Here is an 18,556-nt window from a genome sequence, read left to right on the forward strand (position 1 = left end):
AACGAGCTTGTCCTCCTAGCCAGTCAAAGTAGTGTTTAGTGGAGACCAATGATAACACCCCACGCAATGAATCTCACGACGTCTCACTTAGTGTATGCAGGTTGGCAGACCACGAAGCTCGGTGGCTCTAGTAGACCTTTGGAACTACAGCCAGTGTTTTAGCAAACAATGTTAACAAAGTACGGGAAGCCATTAGTACAAAAGCAAAAGCAGATGCAAAACAATGTAACACAAAATGTACCAAATTAGTGAGTACCTTTTTGTTTAAACAACAAACCAGCCAAAACTTGGAAGTATTTTTTCGTATTGAAAGTTTGCAGAAATTTTGAATTTTGTCACAACATCAGTTTAAAAGATTTAGTTTTGCTAACATTCGGCCATCCATACCAACCAACGTGGTTTGTTTACCTATAGTAGAAATTGGTTGCCACCAGAGAACCACAGTGTAGCATATGTATAGCGCCATTTGTTGATACGTTATCATGCAAGAATGTGTCAAAGGTTAAGGTTCAGAGGTCAAAACAATATTTAAAACAGCATTCGTTCAGCGCAACTGAAAAGCTAACACCATTCACGAAGCTTGATTACGACGACGCAGAATAACCTGCATATAAAAGAGCGAGTCTAAATTTGTGCGAGAGTATTCAAGATGGCAACTGAAGGTAGGGTTCTCCATTGCAATTTCTAGTCTAATTAAAAAGCTTGCCCTGAAACATTGAACAAAAGATATGTCTGAAGCACGGGACAACGAAATGCTGATGTATTTTTTGGTTGCATACCTACACAAGTAACGTAAAAGTTCTAAAGCATGAACACCATTATTAATTTATCAATACCCACGTTTGTCCTGGAAAAAACTCCCGTCAAACACCGAGTCGACCCAGGGGAGCTAAACGAACGCACCCATTGTGAGAAACAGCTCCCCCTGAAGTGACGTGTTTCGAGAAAGAAGTAATTTTCCACGAATTTGGTTTCGAGACCTCAAGTTTAGAATTTGAGGTCTGGAACTCAAGCATCTAAAAGCCCACAACTTTGTGTGACCAGGGTGTTTTTCTTTCATTATATCTCGCAACTTCGACAACCGATTGAGCTCAAATTTTCACAGGTTTGCTATTTTATGCATATGTTGAGATACACCAAGTGAGAAGACTGGTCTTCGACAGTTACCAATATTGTCCACTGTCTTTAATTTCTGGAGAAACACTGTTACAACCCACTGGGCATTTTACCCGATATTACCCGGGTTGTAACGAGTAATAACGGAAGTTATTACCGGGTAACATCATACCAGTGGGTAATAACGGGGAAATAGTAGACCAATCTTTCCCCGTTGCAACCCGTTATTACCCTATTTACCCAATATTACCAGGGATATACTACCGATATTTCCGGCATTACCCCATTTACCCAATATTACCAGGGATAATGTAACCAATATTACCCCCATTTACCCAATATTACCAAGGATAATGTAACCAATATTACCCCCATTTACCCAATATTACCAGGGATAATGTAACCGATATTACCCCATTTACCCAATATTACCAAGGATAATGTAACCGATATTACCCCATTTACCCAATATTACCAAGGATAATGTAACCGATATTACCCCATTTACCCAATATTACCAAGGATAATGTAACCGATATTACCCTGTTTACCCAATATTACTAGGGATAATGTAACCGATATTACCCCATTTACCCAATATTACCAGGGATAATGTAACCGATATTACCCCATTTACCCAATATTACCAGGGATAATGTAACCGATATTACCCCATTTACCCAATATTACCAGGGATAATGTAACCGATATTACCCCATTTACCCAATATTACCAGGGATAATGTAACCGATATTACCCCATTTACCCAATATTACCAGGGATAATGTAACCGATATTTCCTGCATTGCCATGTTATTACCACCCGATGTTACCCCCATTTACCCAATGTTACCAGGGATAATGTAACCGATATTTTCGGATGTTGATCCGTTTTTACCCACAGTACCGATTGATATTTAAGACCATTATTACAGATATTACCTGTGGCATGTGCCCATGGTAATAACTAAACATACGTATCCGCCTGGCTATAACAAAGGAAACACTCTGCACACATTATTTTTTTATAAATAATTTTTTAACCATTTATTTACAAAACAAACTTATACTTTTAAAATATGGTCCAAAGAAAGAAAAAACTACATGTACATGACCTTGAACTCACACACTAAACAGGCAAGTATGGTGGCGCATGCGTTCTGCTGATGTAACACACAATGCGACAAGTTATAAAGGACAGAGTGAATCTGGAATCATTGGCACTAGCTGCGCAAACATCGAATGTTACACACATGGGAACAGATACATGACCAGCTAGCCGGTGCTTTCTAAACCGTTTATGACCAGTCATGTCATGGCTCGACCGACCAATGGCTAAACTGTCTCAGTATTAATGATTATATAATTATTTAACAGAGGTCCTTCCCTCAATTGTAAAATGCATTCTGTACATGTATCCAAACTACGAACTGTCAAATAAACCCCCAACAAGGGAATGACTATAGGTACAATTATTGGCGATTTTAAAGTTGAACAAAGAATTGACTGGGGCTGGACTCGAACCTGCCACCTCCGGCTTACCATACCAGAGCTCTACCAACTGAGCTATTCAGCCCTATGTTGGTAGTGTCCCAAATTGTCTGTCATCTTTGTGCTCAGGCTGCTAGTCAGAAGCCATGACACCTATACATACTGTGTGACCAAGGATCACTAGATACATGCTGCATTAGCAATGCTGCAACTTGGGAAGCAGTAGTAGGTTATCACTGTGAAAGGATACGGCTTTTTAATATCAAATTGTCAGCTTAATCACAAAAACTGACTAGATTCAATTTTGGCGGTTTTAAAGTTGAACAAAGAATTGACTGGGCGGGAAACTGACTATAAGGTTCAATTTTTGTAAATTACAAACTCTTAATAACACGAACAAGTTTCAAGTTTCCTTAAAATCCACCTGAATGTGCCTCTTGTACATACTGTACAGGGTGCACCACAGTCAAAGACCAATTAATAAAGGTACACATGTATTGCACGCAAGTTTTGGAATTATTTTAAAATCACCTCTTAAAGTCAGATAATCAATCTACCTTATCAACTTGATTTCGTTCAAATCGAAGCACTGGAACGGACGCTATACTTCATCAAAATCAGAGGATGAAAATTGCCTTGGGCCACTTCACTTGAAAATGAGACAGCGCAGTTGAAACACACAAAAGATGGGCCAAACGCAATTAGATCAAACACCCACATGCGTATGTGTGTGTTTCTCTCAACTGCGCTGTCTCACTTTCAAGGAAGGTTGCCCAATGCGATTTTCATCCCCTGAGTTTGATGAAGCGTAGCGTCCGTTTCAATGCTTCAATTTGAACGAAATAATGTTTACATGGTAGATCACTGACTTTAAGAAGTGATTTTATAATATTCCAAAACTAATATGCAATATACCTTCTTAAATTGGTCTTTGACTGTTTTTTGTTGCTCATGCTATGTACGCGCACGAGATATAAATGCAGGGGCAATCTGTGTAGGAGAGTTTAAAACAAGATTATTTCTCCGATATTATAACTACATGTATATTTGTAAATATTACAGCTTTACTTTCTGGTTCTCAATTTTTGAGTTGGAATGGAACAAATAAATAAGTTTGATCTCCTCTCCAATAATCGCGAAATTCAAACACTGATATTAATTACAACAGACAGTTGTGCGTGTGAATATCATGTCAATTTTAATGCCTCAGTGCCACCAAAAATTCTCCTGAAATGACTGATTCCAACAGTAAAATTCTTAAATTGTCTAGGGCTTACTCTTTGACTGGATGGTGTCAAGCTCTTCAGAATTAGACGAGTGCTCGTCAGAATCAGAGCTCCAATTATGGTCGCTGTCCGCGTTGTTCTCTTCAGCTAACCGCATTGGCCTAGCGCGTACACGACATGGTCGCTGTGTATCCTTTTGAGGAGCATCTGATGAAGATGAGACATCAAGGCGTTCTCTGAGAAGGGACTGGCCGACTTCATAGTCAGTTATTGCTAAGCAACAAATTATAATTGAAAGTAACATGAAAGAAATTGGCAAACAGGCATTCCAAATTTGAGAAAAGTTTTGTAACAATGATATAAAAAAACGTACCTTGGCTTACTAAAACAGTAACCTTGAGCCATTCAGCAATATTAGAACTGGGAGCCTTTGCACAGGTTTCCTTGAGTCGAGTGTACTCTGGCGCCTTAACCGTCCCTTTAACTGGGAACCAGGCACGTTGGCAGTCTTCACCATGCCTCTTTCGGACCCAGTGGAACGGGATGAGGTCATATGTTGCATCTAGCAGGTACTTGACAAGCGTCCAGCTCTCGTCGGGATTACAGCCTGCCAAAAAGGAAATAAACCAAAAAACATGAAAAACAATAAGCATTTACTAAAAACGGCCCCACTCAAGACTTCTGGAAAGGAACCATCCAATTTCACACTTGCAAGTAATTTAAATTGACAGATTCATTATTGTGCCTTAATGTTCAACATATGTACATCCATGTGTATAATCCATCAAAAATGTGCAAACGCACCAGTTAAGTTAGTGTTAGCCCACAAACTTTTTAGCCGTCCCTTTTGTTTAAGCACACACTTCAAAACTGTGGGAGTTAAAGTGAATAAAAGAGCAGAACATTCTTTAACAAACCTGTATATATATCATTTGACCCTCCATGTTTATGCATTAAGCCTCAAAACAAAAGAGACTACATGTATTTTTAAGAATTGAAGGCAGTCGGGGTCAAGAGTCAATCCAGTCGATATCCAGCTAAGTGTTATGTGCGAAAGCAGAGCAGTGATTTAGAACCAAAAACAACACTCGGTTGACCCCAGGAACTGTATGCTTCCATACTTTGGCAACTATCTTGGTGTCACCCATGTCTGTTGGGAATGAGAGGAACAAGTTCCCATTGGGGCACTCAAGGAATCCCACCAAGGTGGTGTCCACTGGGGCAGCGACAGCAGGCCGTAACCGTGTGTATCGACGGTAGATGTAGGTGCCATCATCAGCCTTCTCAGCAAGTTCAATAATTTCCCCAGTAGCAGTCAGATATACATTGTTCGGGGCTTTTACGCTAAGTTTTTCCTGTTTCCATGTATTTGATTTTATGGGGTTTTCCCTGAGCCGCTTTGCCAGCTGCACGAGAGGCTTGTGACCAGGCCTAACCTTCTTTTTTAGCTGGCCGAGAAAGTTTTCAAACTTAAAAGCTGAACAGTTTTCCAAACTTCCATGCTTCTCAGCGACGTCTGCCAAATGTAGGAGATGGTGTACATTGTATACAACAAAAGTATCGCCGTAGAGCCTAAACGCTTTCTTTACAAACAGAGTCAACAAATCCCTCGCATAATCTATCTGCAGACGAGCTGTCCTCTCACTCACTAAAAGACCGATGGCCACTGACAAGAGAAGAAAATGATTGTAGTAAGTAGGCCTCAGGACACCTTTGAAGGCAACTGGGCCAGTGTACAGCAGAAGTGTCCTGTATTCAGTAGCCTTATATCTACTGATCTTTTCCAGTGACCTTGGTTTGCGGGCAAAGTTGAATGGCATTGTTACCTTCATCCTCATTAATTTCCTGTTAATGTCAGCCACTGCAACCTGGTCTAGATGAAAGGCTGTCCGATTAAATTGCCTGTTCATCCAGAAATCTGTAAGCCGCTTAACCACACCGAGGCAGACCATGTGCATGTAATCCAATGCAAACCCATGTATCATGTCAAAGCCTGGAATGTTCAGCCATGGGCTGTCGATGCAGCGAGAATTATGATGGTCAGTGTAGTCTTTCCTGCGGAATGTGTCGTCACTTTGCAGGTCAAAATTCTCAGTCCTGTAGAACACCATCCTACCATCCACCTTGATTGCTTTGGCTCGGCAGCGCTCACAAGAATGTCCAGCCATGTGTCCCATGATGCTTTTCATGAAGGCCCGGGCTGGTGCATCGCATACTATACACATTAGACACACTTGGTGGTGGTTGCCCCTGTAAACGAAGCCATTGCGGAGTAGACTAGACAACTCATCGACGCACTGGTGCACATATGACACACAGCTTGGCTTGCCACCCATTGTTGCACATAATGGAAAGATTTTGTTCAGTGACTGGTCATTCTCTACAGACACCAGTACTGGCCACGAGTTAACGTTTGACGAATCAAAAATCAGTACACCATCGACCCCAATCATAAGTTTGATCTCTTCATCAAGACGAAGTGGGCGAACCAAATAGTCCAGAGCACGTGTTAACTGGTCATCAATGCCAAACCAGTGGTACTCTACACCAAAGTAGGATGGATTTATGTTAACAGAGCCTGGTGTGCAAAGTAGAGTGCGCGGATCCTTTGGCAAACCCTGGACACCAGCACGGTTGAAAAGCCCGAGTAGGTACTGCTGCTCAGTCCGTGAAAGTGATGTTCTCCCAAACAATTCACGCAATGACCTCTTGAAGAACTCGGCCTCGGTTGCTGCTTCTTCAACATCAACCTCCTTGACATACACAACACGATTGTCATCAGCCTCTTCATCAGAACTGCCATCATGTGTATTGTAACCATGGCTCACGGAACCAGGGCTCGCAGGACCGGGATTGTCGTAACCAGGGCTCGCAGGACCAGAAGTGTCAGAACCAGGGCTCGCACGACCGGGATCGTCGTAACCAGGGCTCGCAGGACCAGGATCGTCGTAACCAGGGCTCGCAGAACCGGGATCGCCGTAACCAGGGCTCACAGGACCGGGATCATCGTAACCAGGACTCGCAGGACCTGGATCGCCGTGACCAGGGCTCGCAGGACCAGGATCGTCGTAACTAGGGCTAGCAGGACCGAGATTGTCGTAACCAGGGCTCGCAGGACTGGGATCATCGTAACCAGGGCAAAAGGGATCGGGAGTGTCGTAACCGGGGCTCGCGGGACCTGGAGTGTCGTAACCAGGGCTCGCAGGACCGGGATCGTCGTAACCAGGGCTAGCAGGACCGAGATTGTCGTAACCAGGGCTTGCAGGACTTGGATCATCGTAACCAGGGCTCAAGGGATCAGGAGTGTCGTAACCGGGGCTCCTGGGACCGGGAGTGTCGTAACCAGGGCTCGCAGGACCCGGAGTGTCGTAACCAGGGCTCACGGGACCAGGAGTATCTTCATCAACTACCACATGTACAGCATGATCAGTACTGCCCTCTTCATCAGAAGTGCCATCACTTGAATCAGGGTTTACTGGACTGGATACACCATTGACAGGATTAGAGGGGCCGGGAGCACTAGTTCCAGGGGCATCAGCACAGATTGGCCTTCTCCTCACTTCTTCTAGGACAGAAACAATTCTCAGTGCATCTCTTTTCTTCTTGGCCCATTTTGCTTTCTGTTCACGCCGCTTTTCCTTCCGGATATATTCGTCCTCATCCATTACAGCTTCTTTACGAATTGGTCTATGCCTAAGTTGGTGTGTCACCCTGAAAATTAATTTGTTTTTTAATTGAATTTATAATTTTGTAGCATTGTATTTGTTATCATCTTTCAAATGAGACATTGCACACATAAAAAGAAGGGGAATCGGTCCGCGCCAAGTAATTAATTAAGTGTTCTTAAAGTTACAAAATGCAACTTTTTTTCCCTGTTTGGGGGTGGGGGGTGTCAAAATCCAAAAATTTTCGGTGACAAATTCTTAATTTTATTTTCTCTTAAATCCACATTGTTTTGGCAGTGATTTCATAATTAAAGTAATTGAAAAAATTATGATGAGTTGGCCCTGCCAAAATGGTTCCTTGCTGGTCAAGAAATACAAGGGTAATCATTACTTACCAAAAGTAGGCATATTGCACACAAGAAAACCACAGGCAAGTACAGCACAACTCCACCAAGGGAACCTGAAAATGTGGGGGAAATGGAGGACAATTTACCAACCCAATCTAAAACTGACATGAGAAATTGTAACATATGTACACATGACAATATAAGTTAAATATCATCATAGGCATCAACCGGTCATGCCAATGGTCACAATATGCTTTCCTATACCTTTCTTATATGCTTTCCTATAAGTCTGCAATATTATATTGCATGAGTTTTGCATTATGAAGTAATTAATTTACAATGTATATTCTTTAACAATAATGAAATGTACATGTACTGTATCTGGAAATCTAGTTGTACAAATCCTGACATGAACATGTCTAGAAATCTTTGAAAAAAATGTAGGTCTACAAGTATAACGCCCAAATTTGTTTTATTATAAATTTCTTTAAAAATAATCAGAAATTTTTTTGGAAAAGTCTCAAAGTTGGTTTTCCGATCAAATCCGCAAAAAAATGACATCAGGATTCATGCAGGCTGGATCAAGTCTTCAGGAAAATTATTTTCCTCACGCAATTCAATGAGGCAGATTCACGCGATAGGCTAGGCCTTGTCCAACAACACAGCGGTATGGCTCTCTTTTAAAATATGTCTGGTTACTGTAAGGGGGCGAAGGCACTACAATATTTAGTTTGGACGCAAAATTCGTATTTTAAGGCGGGTGGCATGAGGGACCTATCCTGCACAAGTCTGTTGAAGATTGTGCAGGAGAGGTATAAAATAACGTAGAGAAAGCTGATTTAGTAAACACGTATACGTAATTACCATAAAAAATGAAGTAAATAATAAACTATACCTTGATCGGGGGCAATTCCTAAAATACAATTGAAAATACAACCAGCTAACTTCGGAATTGTGTGACCCTATCACTACTTAAGTCTAGTAAAAGTCACTGCCAATAATCAATTAAGTAAACACCTTGGATATGTCGACTCTACACTGACATTACATGAGGACTAAATCTGATTGTTACACATTTCCATCCTGCGTGGTCTATTTCCTTACTCAAAAACTACCTCATTCAATTCTAATCTAAACACTTTAATTTAAACCACATAATATCAAATCATGACTTTGAATCTACAAATCTCTTAAAACCATTATTATGACAATGTCACACAGATATAAACCCAACAATAGATGACAAAAGGCATGAGCTCACTGACACTGTACTTTTGTTAGCGCTACACAGGAAAAACACCTTCACACACACACACAATTCACACTTACATAATAGTTAATACCCCCAAAAAATGCCAAAAGTTTGTCGGTAATAAGTAAAGGTATGACAAAGTCATCTTAATTACTACTAATCTCAAATATCTTCCCTTAATTATCTTCAAATTAACTTCTCCCGAATTCCAATGCATAGTCCCAATGGGGTCATGTGCATAACTTGGCTCATACATGTGACTTCACAAAATGTGTTACACAATGCAGATTACACAATAATAACTTTCACTTTCCTAACTTTTCTTACTCAAAAATCACCCTTTTTCCAAAGAGCATAACAATACAAATTATAATGACAATGATCCAGGACCTTTCATGAATAATATAACTAAAGGATGGGTCCCAACTACTCTGGATGCTTAATGATATTTAGAGATAAAAATCCTACTAAAAATTGGTTGGTGCTTACCTGTTAAAGATGGTGCAGGAGTGGTGACCCTACTGGCCTGGCAGCACCCACCAGGGGGCAAAAGGTCAAGGTCAGGTCACACAAGAGTGACCAAAAACAAAAAGCGCCACCACTCATCAATATTTAGTTAGTGACTACATCAATATGATGCACTACATGTAAAGAGACAATAATTATTATGCTACAGCAAAGACAGTAATTTATCAAACAAGAACGTGAGAAACATTTATAACATTAGAAAAAATCCTACCAAAACAACACATAGTTAAATAACAATATTTACAATTACAAACAATGTAGAATTTCATGGCAGAATTGGTTATAACATTGCCAACTTGAGTAATAACAGTAAACTTACAGCAATCTGCAGCGAAATGTTGAAGTCCAAACCTGTTGAAAGCGACATGAGTTGCATCAGTAGGCCTATAACCTCTAAATCCTTCTCACCGTCTCATGTCTAGTCCAAACGTTTCTTATTACCTATCTATGTTTTGTATTCCTTTGTATTTTATAGCATTACTTGGTTAAATTCCTATTCATTTAATAGTTTACTTTTAATTCTTTAACTCTCTGTTTCTAAAATGTCGTTCAATTGTATCACTATCATCGTTACATTTTAATTATAGTGTTTTAGTACAGTTGGTGGATGGGGCTTTTGTCTATTAGTTGGTTTAATTATTCCTTTAAACGTTACCCAAACTACTTACTTCTCATCACCATGTTGTAACTCGGTAAAATGTCGGTTTCAACAGGGTGATAACGGAAATATTTTGGACTTCAACATTTCGCGGGGAGTTTACTGTTATTACTCAAGTTCGCAATGTTATAACCAATTCAGCCATTCATTATTACCGATATTACTTCTCATCACCCTGTTGTAACTGGGTAAAATGTCGGTTTCTACAGGGTGATAACGGTAATGCTTTGGACTTCAACATTTTGCGGGGAGTTTACTGTTATTACTCAAGTTCGCAATGTAATAACCAATTCTGCCATTAAACCTTACCGAAATTACTTCTCATCACCCTGTTGTAACTGGGTAAAATGTCGGTTTCAACAGGGTGATAACAGTAATATTTTGGACTTCAACATTTCGCGGGGAGTTTACTGTTGTTACTCCAGTTCGCAATGTTATAACCAATTCAGCCATTCAACATTACCGATATTACTTCTCATCACCCTGTTGTAACTGGATAAAATGTCGGTTTCAACAGGGTGATAACGGTAATATTTTGGACTTCAACATTTCGCGGGGAGTTTACTGTTATTACTCAAGTTCACAATGTTATAACAAATTCAGCCATTCAACATTACCGATATTACTTCTCATCACCCTGTTGTAACTGGATAAAATGTCGGTTTCAATAGGGTGATAACGGTAATATTTTGGACTTCAACATTTCGCGGGGAGTTTACTGTTATTACTCAAGTTCGCAATGTTATAACCAATTCAGCAATTCATTATTACCGATATTACTTCTCATCACCCTGTTGTAACTGGGTAAAATTTCGGTTTCAACAGGGTGATAACGGTAATATTTTGGACTTCAACATTTCGCGGGGAGTTTACTGTTATTACTCAAGTTCGCAATGTTATAACCAATTCAGCCATTCATTATTACCGATATTACTTCTCATCACCCTGTTGTAACTGGGTAAAATGTCGGTTTCAACAGGGTGATAACGGTAATACTTTGGACTTCAACATTTCGCGGGGAGTTTACTGTTATTACTCAAGTTCGCAATGTTATAACCAATTCAGCCATTCAACATTACCGATATTACTTCTCATCACCCTGTTGTAACTGGGTAAAATGTCGGTTTCAACAGGGTGATAACGGTAATACTTTGGACTTCAACATTTCGCGGGGAGTTTACTGTTATTACTCAAGTTCGCAATGTTATAACCAATTCAGCCATTCAACATTACCGATATTACTTCTCATCACCCTGTTGTAACTGGGTAAAATGTCGGTTTCAACAGGGTGATTACAGTAACATTTTGTACTTCAACATTTCGCGGGGAGTTTACTGTTATTACTCAAGTTCGCAATGTTATAACCAATTCAGCCATTCATTATTACCGATATTACTTCTCATCACCCTGTTGTAACTGGGTAAAATTTCGGTTTCAACAGGGTGATAACGGTAATATTTTGGACTTCAACATTTCGCGGGGAGTTTACTGTTATTACTCAAGTTCGCAATGTTATAACCAATTCAGCCATTCAACATTACCGATATTACTTCTCATCACCCTGTTGTAACTGGATAAAATGTCGGTTTCAACAGGGTGATAACGGTAATATTTTGGACTTCAACATTTCGCGGGGAGTTTACTGTTATTACTCAAGTTCGCAATGTTATAACCAATTCAGCCATTCAACATTACCGATATTACTTCTCATCACCCTGTTGTAACTGGGTAAAATGTCGGTTTCAACAGGGTGATAACAGTAACATACTGTACTTCAACATTTCGCGGGGAGTTTACTGTTATTACTCAAGTTCGCAATGTTATAACCAATTCAGCCATTCATTATTACCGATATTACTTCTCATCACCCTGTTGTAACTGGATAAAATGTCGGTTTCAACAGGGTGATAACGGTAATACTTTGGACTTCAACATTTCGCGGGGAGTTTACTGTTATTACTCAAGTTCGCAATGTTATAACCAATTCTGCCATTAAACCTTACCGATATTACTTCTCATCACCCTGTTGTAACTGGGTAAAATGTCGGTTTCAATAGGGTGATAACGGTAATATTTTGGACTTGGAAATTGTGGTACGATGGTGCACCATTTTCCAATTGTTTTCCTCATCAGAAACAGACCGTTGGCCTCGAGGATCATTCATATCTTATCCTTATCCTCAAAATATCAAATATATAGGAATTTATAACACTTTCATTATAACACAGGTAATATCATTTGGCTAATAACATGGTAATATTGGTAATATTTGGTCTTAGTCAAATTTTGGGCTGATATTACCGGTAATATCCGGTAATCTCGGTAATCGGTAACAAATTGCCCAGTGGGAATGCATCGCGTGAATGTTTATGGCCCAAGAAAATGAAGAGATTACCATGAATTGACCTTACATTCTGTTACTAATCGGTGGTTCAAATAAAAGTATCTGTCAGTTATCTGTATGGTCATACGCCCGCATAGAAACATTACATAATGTCTATTAAAACATGGAGAATAAATTAAAAGAACATGAGGTTCTTATGTCTGTGGGTATGGTCCACAATCCCATGCACCTAATCCTATTATGTATAGGATAATGCCCGAGGTGTGCGCCATTCGGCCACAAATGGCGCGTTCACCGAGGGCATTATGCGACTAAAACTAATCCCACACCTGTGACGTCATGCTATTGTTAAAATCGCTCCGTTATTTTGCACGAATGGCGCGAAACTTTCAAGTCAATTGTTTGTATTTATTACTTAGGGCCAAAGCCTTTTGAACATGGTACATGGACGAAGACTAGCCCTATACAGGACTCTTCATCTGTACACAGATACTGTAGTAATACGAAAGTGTAAGGCCGCCAGGGCTAGGACGAAGACCAACATGAAATACGCTCGTTCCATAGACAGTGGCATTATGGATCAGGAGTTAAAGTGGCAGCAGAATTTATTTTTCCCTGACTCAAGGTAAATTTAGTCAAGTGGTAGAAAGTGACTATGACAAAGATGCTGTTGTAGCCGACTTGCTCGGTCTAAAAAAACAAACAAACAAACAAACAAACAATGGTTTTAAAGGCAGTGGACACTATTGGTAATTGTCAAAGACTAGCCTTCATAGTTGGTGTATCTCAACATATGCATAAAAAGACAAACCTGTGAAAATTTTAGCTCAATCCGTCATCGAAGTTGCGAGATAATAATGAAAGAAATAAACACCCTTGTCACACAAAGTTGTGTGCGTTTAGATGGTTGATTTCGAGACCTCAAGTTCTAAATCTGAGGTCTCGAAGTCAAATTCGTGGAAAATTACTTCTTTCTCGAAAACTATGACACTTCAGAGGAAGCCGTTTCTCACAATGTTTTATATATACCATCAACCTCTCCCCATTACTCGTCACCAAGAAAGGTTTTATGTTAATAATTATTTTGAGTAATTACCAATAGTGTCCACTGTCTTTAAGATAAAAGAAGTGACCTACCGTACAAGTCTGTAGTTTAAGATATTTTTGACATAACTTTGATTAACAAATCTAAGCTAACTTAATGACCAACGATTTCAATTAAACTTGTATAATGATATTGAAAGAAGTATCTTTGCAAATTTAATTTTGAGGGAGTTAACCACTGCCATGTTTGTGTATGACAAATTAAGCGTTTTGAATTAATTAAAAAAAGTACTGTTAAAACGAAGTTGATTTATCTGACTTTAAGACCTGCTAAATAGGCTGTTGTAGTTAACTAATATTTTTTTTAACATCACAGCTAAATAATAATTTAACAATTGTATCTGTTTACTTGTGGAATGTTTTTACGATACATGCGTAGCTCTTACCTGTGTTCAGAACAATGTATGGCCTATGGCGTAATTGACGTCATTTACTTTATCCCTTAACCCTTTTATGACAGTTTCACCCGTTTGCATAACGGGTGAATAGTTGTACCCATCGCGCCATTCGTGCAAAATAGTGGAGCGATTTAACAATAGCATGACGTCACAGGTGTGGGTTAAATAAATATTAACGCACTCTGTTTTTGTAGTGGAATTTATTCCAGTGTTATTAAAGTCACCTGGAAATGGTATTTTGTCAAAATCAAGCTTTTGTCACTAAAATGTGTGTTCTGATGATTGGAATATGAATTAACAATTAACTAAGGTTTAACAAAATTAGTTTCCATGTCATTTATAAATTTGAAGAAAACAAAACCCGAGAGGGCGCTGTGCGTAACGTCAATTTTTTCTCTGCGTCAATCGAGGCGCCGCGATGAATCGCATGCAGTGCCAACACAAGATAGTGACGCTTGGCGAAAGCTAAAAACATGCCCTCAAAGTTGAAACAATACCTGAGTTTGTTCACATTAGGCAAATGCTCCTTTAGGTTCGTTACGCCTTTCAGGTACCTTCTTCGACTTCCCCACTAGCTGGAAAAATTGTTTGGATGGCGTCATGTTTTAGAAAAGAACTTTTCTGTCAAAATGTGTAGTGTATTTCGGATTCTCGAAGCACGACGGCTAGAAGTGTTTGCTGCACAGCGCTGGAAAAGACGTAAGACCGGACCACTTTGCAAACTGACCCCATCTTTAGTTGTTTTGCTGCATCCAGCAGCAATACACCCGGTCTACATTGCCGGAAAAATGCAAGGATTTTTTTTTTCTTTTTCGAAACGTACAAACTCACGACTAGGACTTGAATATACTTGCACGTATGTGTGTGTTCGATGTTCGGTCGAGACAAAGTCTGCCTCGATTGACGTCACAAAAGGGGTAGGCGGAGTCACACCCTACACAACTTTTTTTAAAAACATATAAATCGTTAAAAACAATTAATAAAAAAATTGTTTTATTGTTCAGATACATATACTCTAATGTTTGAAAAAAAAAGAAATAATCTATTTCCAGGTGACTTTCCTGAAACGTCTCATTAATTAGAGAAAAAAAAGTATACATAACAGTGGGCTATAAAGGAAGACCCCGAAATCTAACCCATGGTTGAGCCCATAGGCATGGTTCCCTTAGGGCTCACTGGTCTCAATAGCTTATAAATGGGGGCAGACTGGGTCATGAAAGTTCGACAATCAAAAGCTTCAACAAACACGGGCTTACCTTATGACAGATTACGTGGTTCCAGGTCGGAGATTCTTTTTAAAAGAATATTTAAATATTGAATATACACTGTAAAACACAAGAACAATAGTTAAAACAGAAATTATACATCAGCCGACTAAAGGCCAGTCAAACAATTGTTGAAACTTGAAATAAATGGGTCTTGAGCAACGTTTGAGCAAGTACCTGTATTATTGGCAAACCTGATAACATGTGGGAGAGCGTTTCAAAGGTTAAGGGGCAACACACTCAAAAGCGCGATCTCCCAGAATACTTTTAGTTTTACAGAGTGGGGAACTTGGAATGGAAGTGTCATTAAAACTACAAAGACAACATTTAGACAAAGATTACACAATGAAGGCGCTTGCACATTTAGGGCTTTATACACAATCAGCAAAATTGTAAAATGTATCCTAAATCTAGTTCAATTTGTTTCTTGTTAGTCTTTGTCCCCTCTTCGCCACATAGACATACAATGCTAAATTGGATGTGTAACACATGCACGCATTCTATTGAAGAACGAAATGGTGTATCAGAAGTTGGGACAACTTAGACTGAGTTAAGGCCCGGGCAGCACTCCATAATTATGTTATGCACATAAAAGAAAAGAAGAAGAAAAATGCGCCTTTAATACCATTAAAAAAAAAACCTTAAAGAAACCTTTTGAAGAAACCCAATTTATGTACAAGTTAGTGTATTGTTTATTTAAACTTTCACATTTAACTAATCATTGATTTAATTACTTAGTTGATCGGAATAGATTTGTATAAAAAACAACATCTTTAAAGCTTTTCATTTCGTATCTTTGTGCTAAGCTGAGCATCATGCTCTACATCCATTGAATATTTAAATGTTAGATTATGAAAAGAAGACAAAAATCGAAAACAAGTGAATTTGCAAATAACTGCTCTACTTGGAGGCCCTGCATACTGGAACCGCTGCGCATGCGTGATTTTTTATTACCCCAAAACACCTAGCCAAATCGTAGGCTGGTCCCCTGACCAAAGATTCCTTGACGTCTCTTGTTAAAAATCTTAGGTCAGGTATCACCCACGGTTAAAAATAGAGCATGACGCAACTTGTCAGGGTCGGGGTTCATCTCCAGGGAAACCATGTCTGCACGTACTACTAGTTGCGATAACGTAACCCTCCTCCCAACGGCCGCAAGGCCGGAGGGTTACGAGATTATTTTGATCGGCAAATGACAATCTGGTTCAACACGTATAATTTCGACAGCTAGTCACCAGATTTGCCCCATTTTAACACTTTCAAAAATCATGACACTTAATCCTCAATCAGTGTCTAATGAACACTCAAGTCAAAACACCTTTGAGAAAATTATTTTGAAGAAAAAGGCCAAAAACTTACCAGATCCCGGAGCGATTTCCCAGGTTTATATATTTTAAACGTGTTGCATCGCTTTGCAAACGCTTTATTTAGGCACAACGCCTGCATTGGCTTTAAATAAAAATAGCTGGCATAAAAACTCCTGGATCTACGGCCGACAGGACTGACATTATGATTCCGTACCGACCATCAACGATACTGTCCGAATGTTGACGACAAGACGTTCGGAACATTTCGGATAACTTCGAAAAAGGAGGAATTCCTCCTTTTTGGTCACGTGATTTCGGGTGAAACCGGACCCTAAATTCGACAGAGCCTAGTCGGAGATTTTTGGTTCTGGGAACCAGACTAGCCAAATCGTCAATCATCGAACGTGCACGGCAACGAGTATTTAAGTTACTCCCCTGGGTTTTTATTAGTTCCAACGTTGTTATTGTTCAGGACTGATTTCACTTGAAGTTTATTTTATTTGAAAGTAGTTTTCTATGGTCTTGACCAGTGAAATTTCCGTTTGTTTGAATCGTTGAATCCCATACCTCAAATCAGTGATTCACTTGTTTAACCTTTCCATCTTGCAAAAGATTACTCTAAGATAAGGTTAGTCAGTTTCCTAAGAACATTAAAGTTTGAGGCGCAGCAAGAGACAATGCTTACAACAATACAACATGCACATATCAAGTGAATAACAATAATTATTTTGTTGCAGATGAAAGAAAGACCAAGGAACGCATTGAACAAAGTAAAAAGGCAAGTTTATCGTCAGTGAGCTATAGCAAAAGATCAAAACCCGGTGAAGAAAATGTGTATAGTAAGTATATTATCGCGTCTTGTAAAGAATGTTTACTTTAATTCCCCCCCGTGAATATCAGGAAAATAGGCAGATTTTGTTCTTAACTGTCTTGCTTGGTTTCCTACAGACTTGGGGTTGGGTGGGGGTGGGGAACACCTCCCTTCCACTCTTTCAAGGGGGAGGTGCAAATCTGTCAACGATGGAGCATGCGTGTGAGAAGCCTTTACGGCTCGGGGTGCGGGCCCGATTAAGAGCCCGGGAAAATTTTGCATGTTAGATGCTCTGTGATGCAATCTAGGGCCGATTTTGAGGGGGGATATTGTGTCATCCTTTGCCCACAGGATTAATGCCCATAATGCCCATATAGGGACACAGGGTTTCGTCTTACACAGTGCAAAACTTGGGCTTCATAATAAAGGTGGTCAAGAAGGTGGGGGGGGGGGGGGGTGGGGATTTGATAATGTGTCACCCAACCTCCAAAAGGTGGAGGGGGGGGGACCACATGTTGTAGCTACAACCCCTGATTGACGCCCATGGACAGTCCTGGGTGGATTTCACAAAGAGTTAGGACTAGTCCTATCTCGAGTTAGGACCAGTTACTCGTCCTTACTTGGGACTATCCATGCAATTTGTATATACAGGATGTGCGCAACCACTAATGTCCATGATCGGGGGACGATTGACCTCCCGCTCCACCACAAAACCAGACGAAAACAATAAATATATAATTGGTAATTTGGCGCTTAACAAACAGTTGTTGTTATTATTGTTATTTTTTTAAACAAATATATTACATCCTGTAAATGGGGGTTATAATCTGTGTATGGTGAGCATTATGATTATAGAAACTAAACTGATAGGCCAGAAACCCCCTTTCTTCAGAATGTTTGGATCCGCCCCTAAGAGGGTGAGATTTGATCGGGTTGAACTGGGGATGGGGCGTGAGGGTGATTGAAAATTGAGTATCTGCGATATTTAAAAAGCGGAAAAAATGTTTTAGTACTCCTATTTGGTCCAACTATACCTGTAAGTCA

The 18,556-nt window shown here is 39.7% G+C and overlaps 2 protein-coding genes across 2 annotated transcripts in view; one reads left to right on the forward strand and one right to left on the reverse strand.

Annotated features, from left to right (window-relative positions):
* Nucleotides 1-571: 571 nt before the first annotated feature.
* LOC117305288 overlaps nt 572-18,556 on the forward strand; it is a 35,192-nt gene continuing 17,207 nt past the window's right edge. The window contains exons 1-2 of the mRNA XM_033790136.1: nt 572-662; nt 17,439-17,540. Coding sequence (XP_033646027.1) covers nt 650-662; nt 17,439-17,540 — 115 coding nt within the window. The 5' untranslated portion in view covers nt 572-649. The remainder of the gene's footprint in view (nt 663-17,438; nt 17,541-18,556) is intronic.
* Nucleotides 2,585-7,982, reverse strand: LOC117305289. Its single transcript, XM_033790137.1, has 3 exons — nt 7,894-7,982; nt 4,207-4,440; nt 2,585-4,106 (listed from the first exon to the last, which is right to left on the reverse strand). Exons 1-3 carry the CDS (start codon nt 7,904-7,906, stop codon nt 3,874-3,876), a joined length of 480 nt encoding a protein of 159 aa, XP_033646028.1. The 5' UTR covers nt 7,907-7,982; the 3' UTR covers nt 2,585-3,873.

Source organism: Asterias rubens, chromosome 22 (assembly GCF_902459465.1).
Source record: "Asterias rubens chromosome 22, eAstRub1.3, whole genome shotgun sequence".
Taxonomy (NCBI): Eukaryota; Metazoa; Echinodermata; class Asteroidea; order Forcipulatida; family Asteriidae; genus Asterias; species Asterias rubens.

Coding starts and splice junctions, on each gene's coding strand:
- LOC117305289 (XM_033790137.1), bottom strand. Junction 4,107..4,206: donor TACTGTTTTAGTAAGCCAAG/GTACGTTTTTTT, acceptor TTTGTTGCTTAG/CAATAACTGACTATGAAGTC.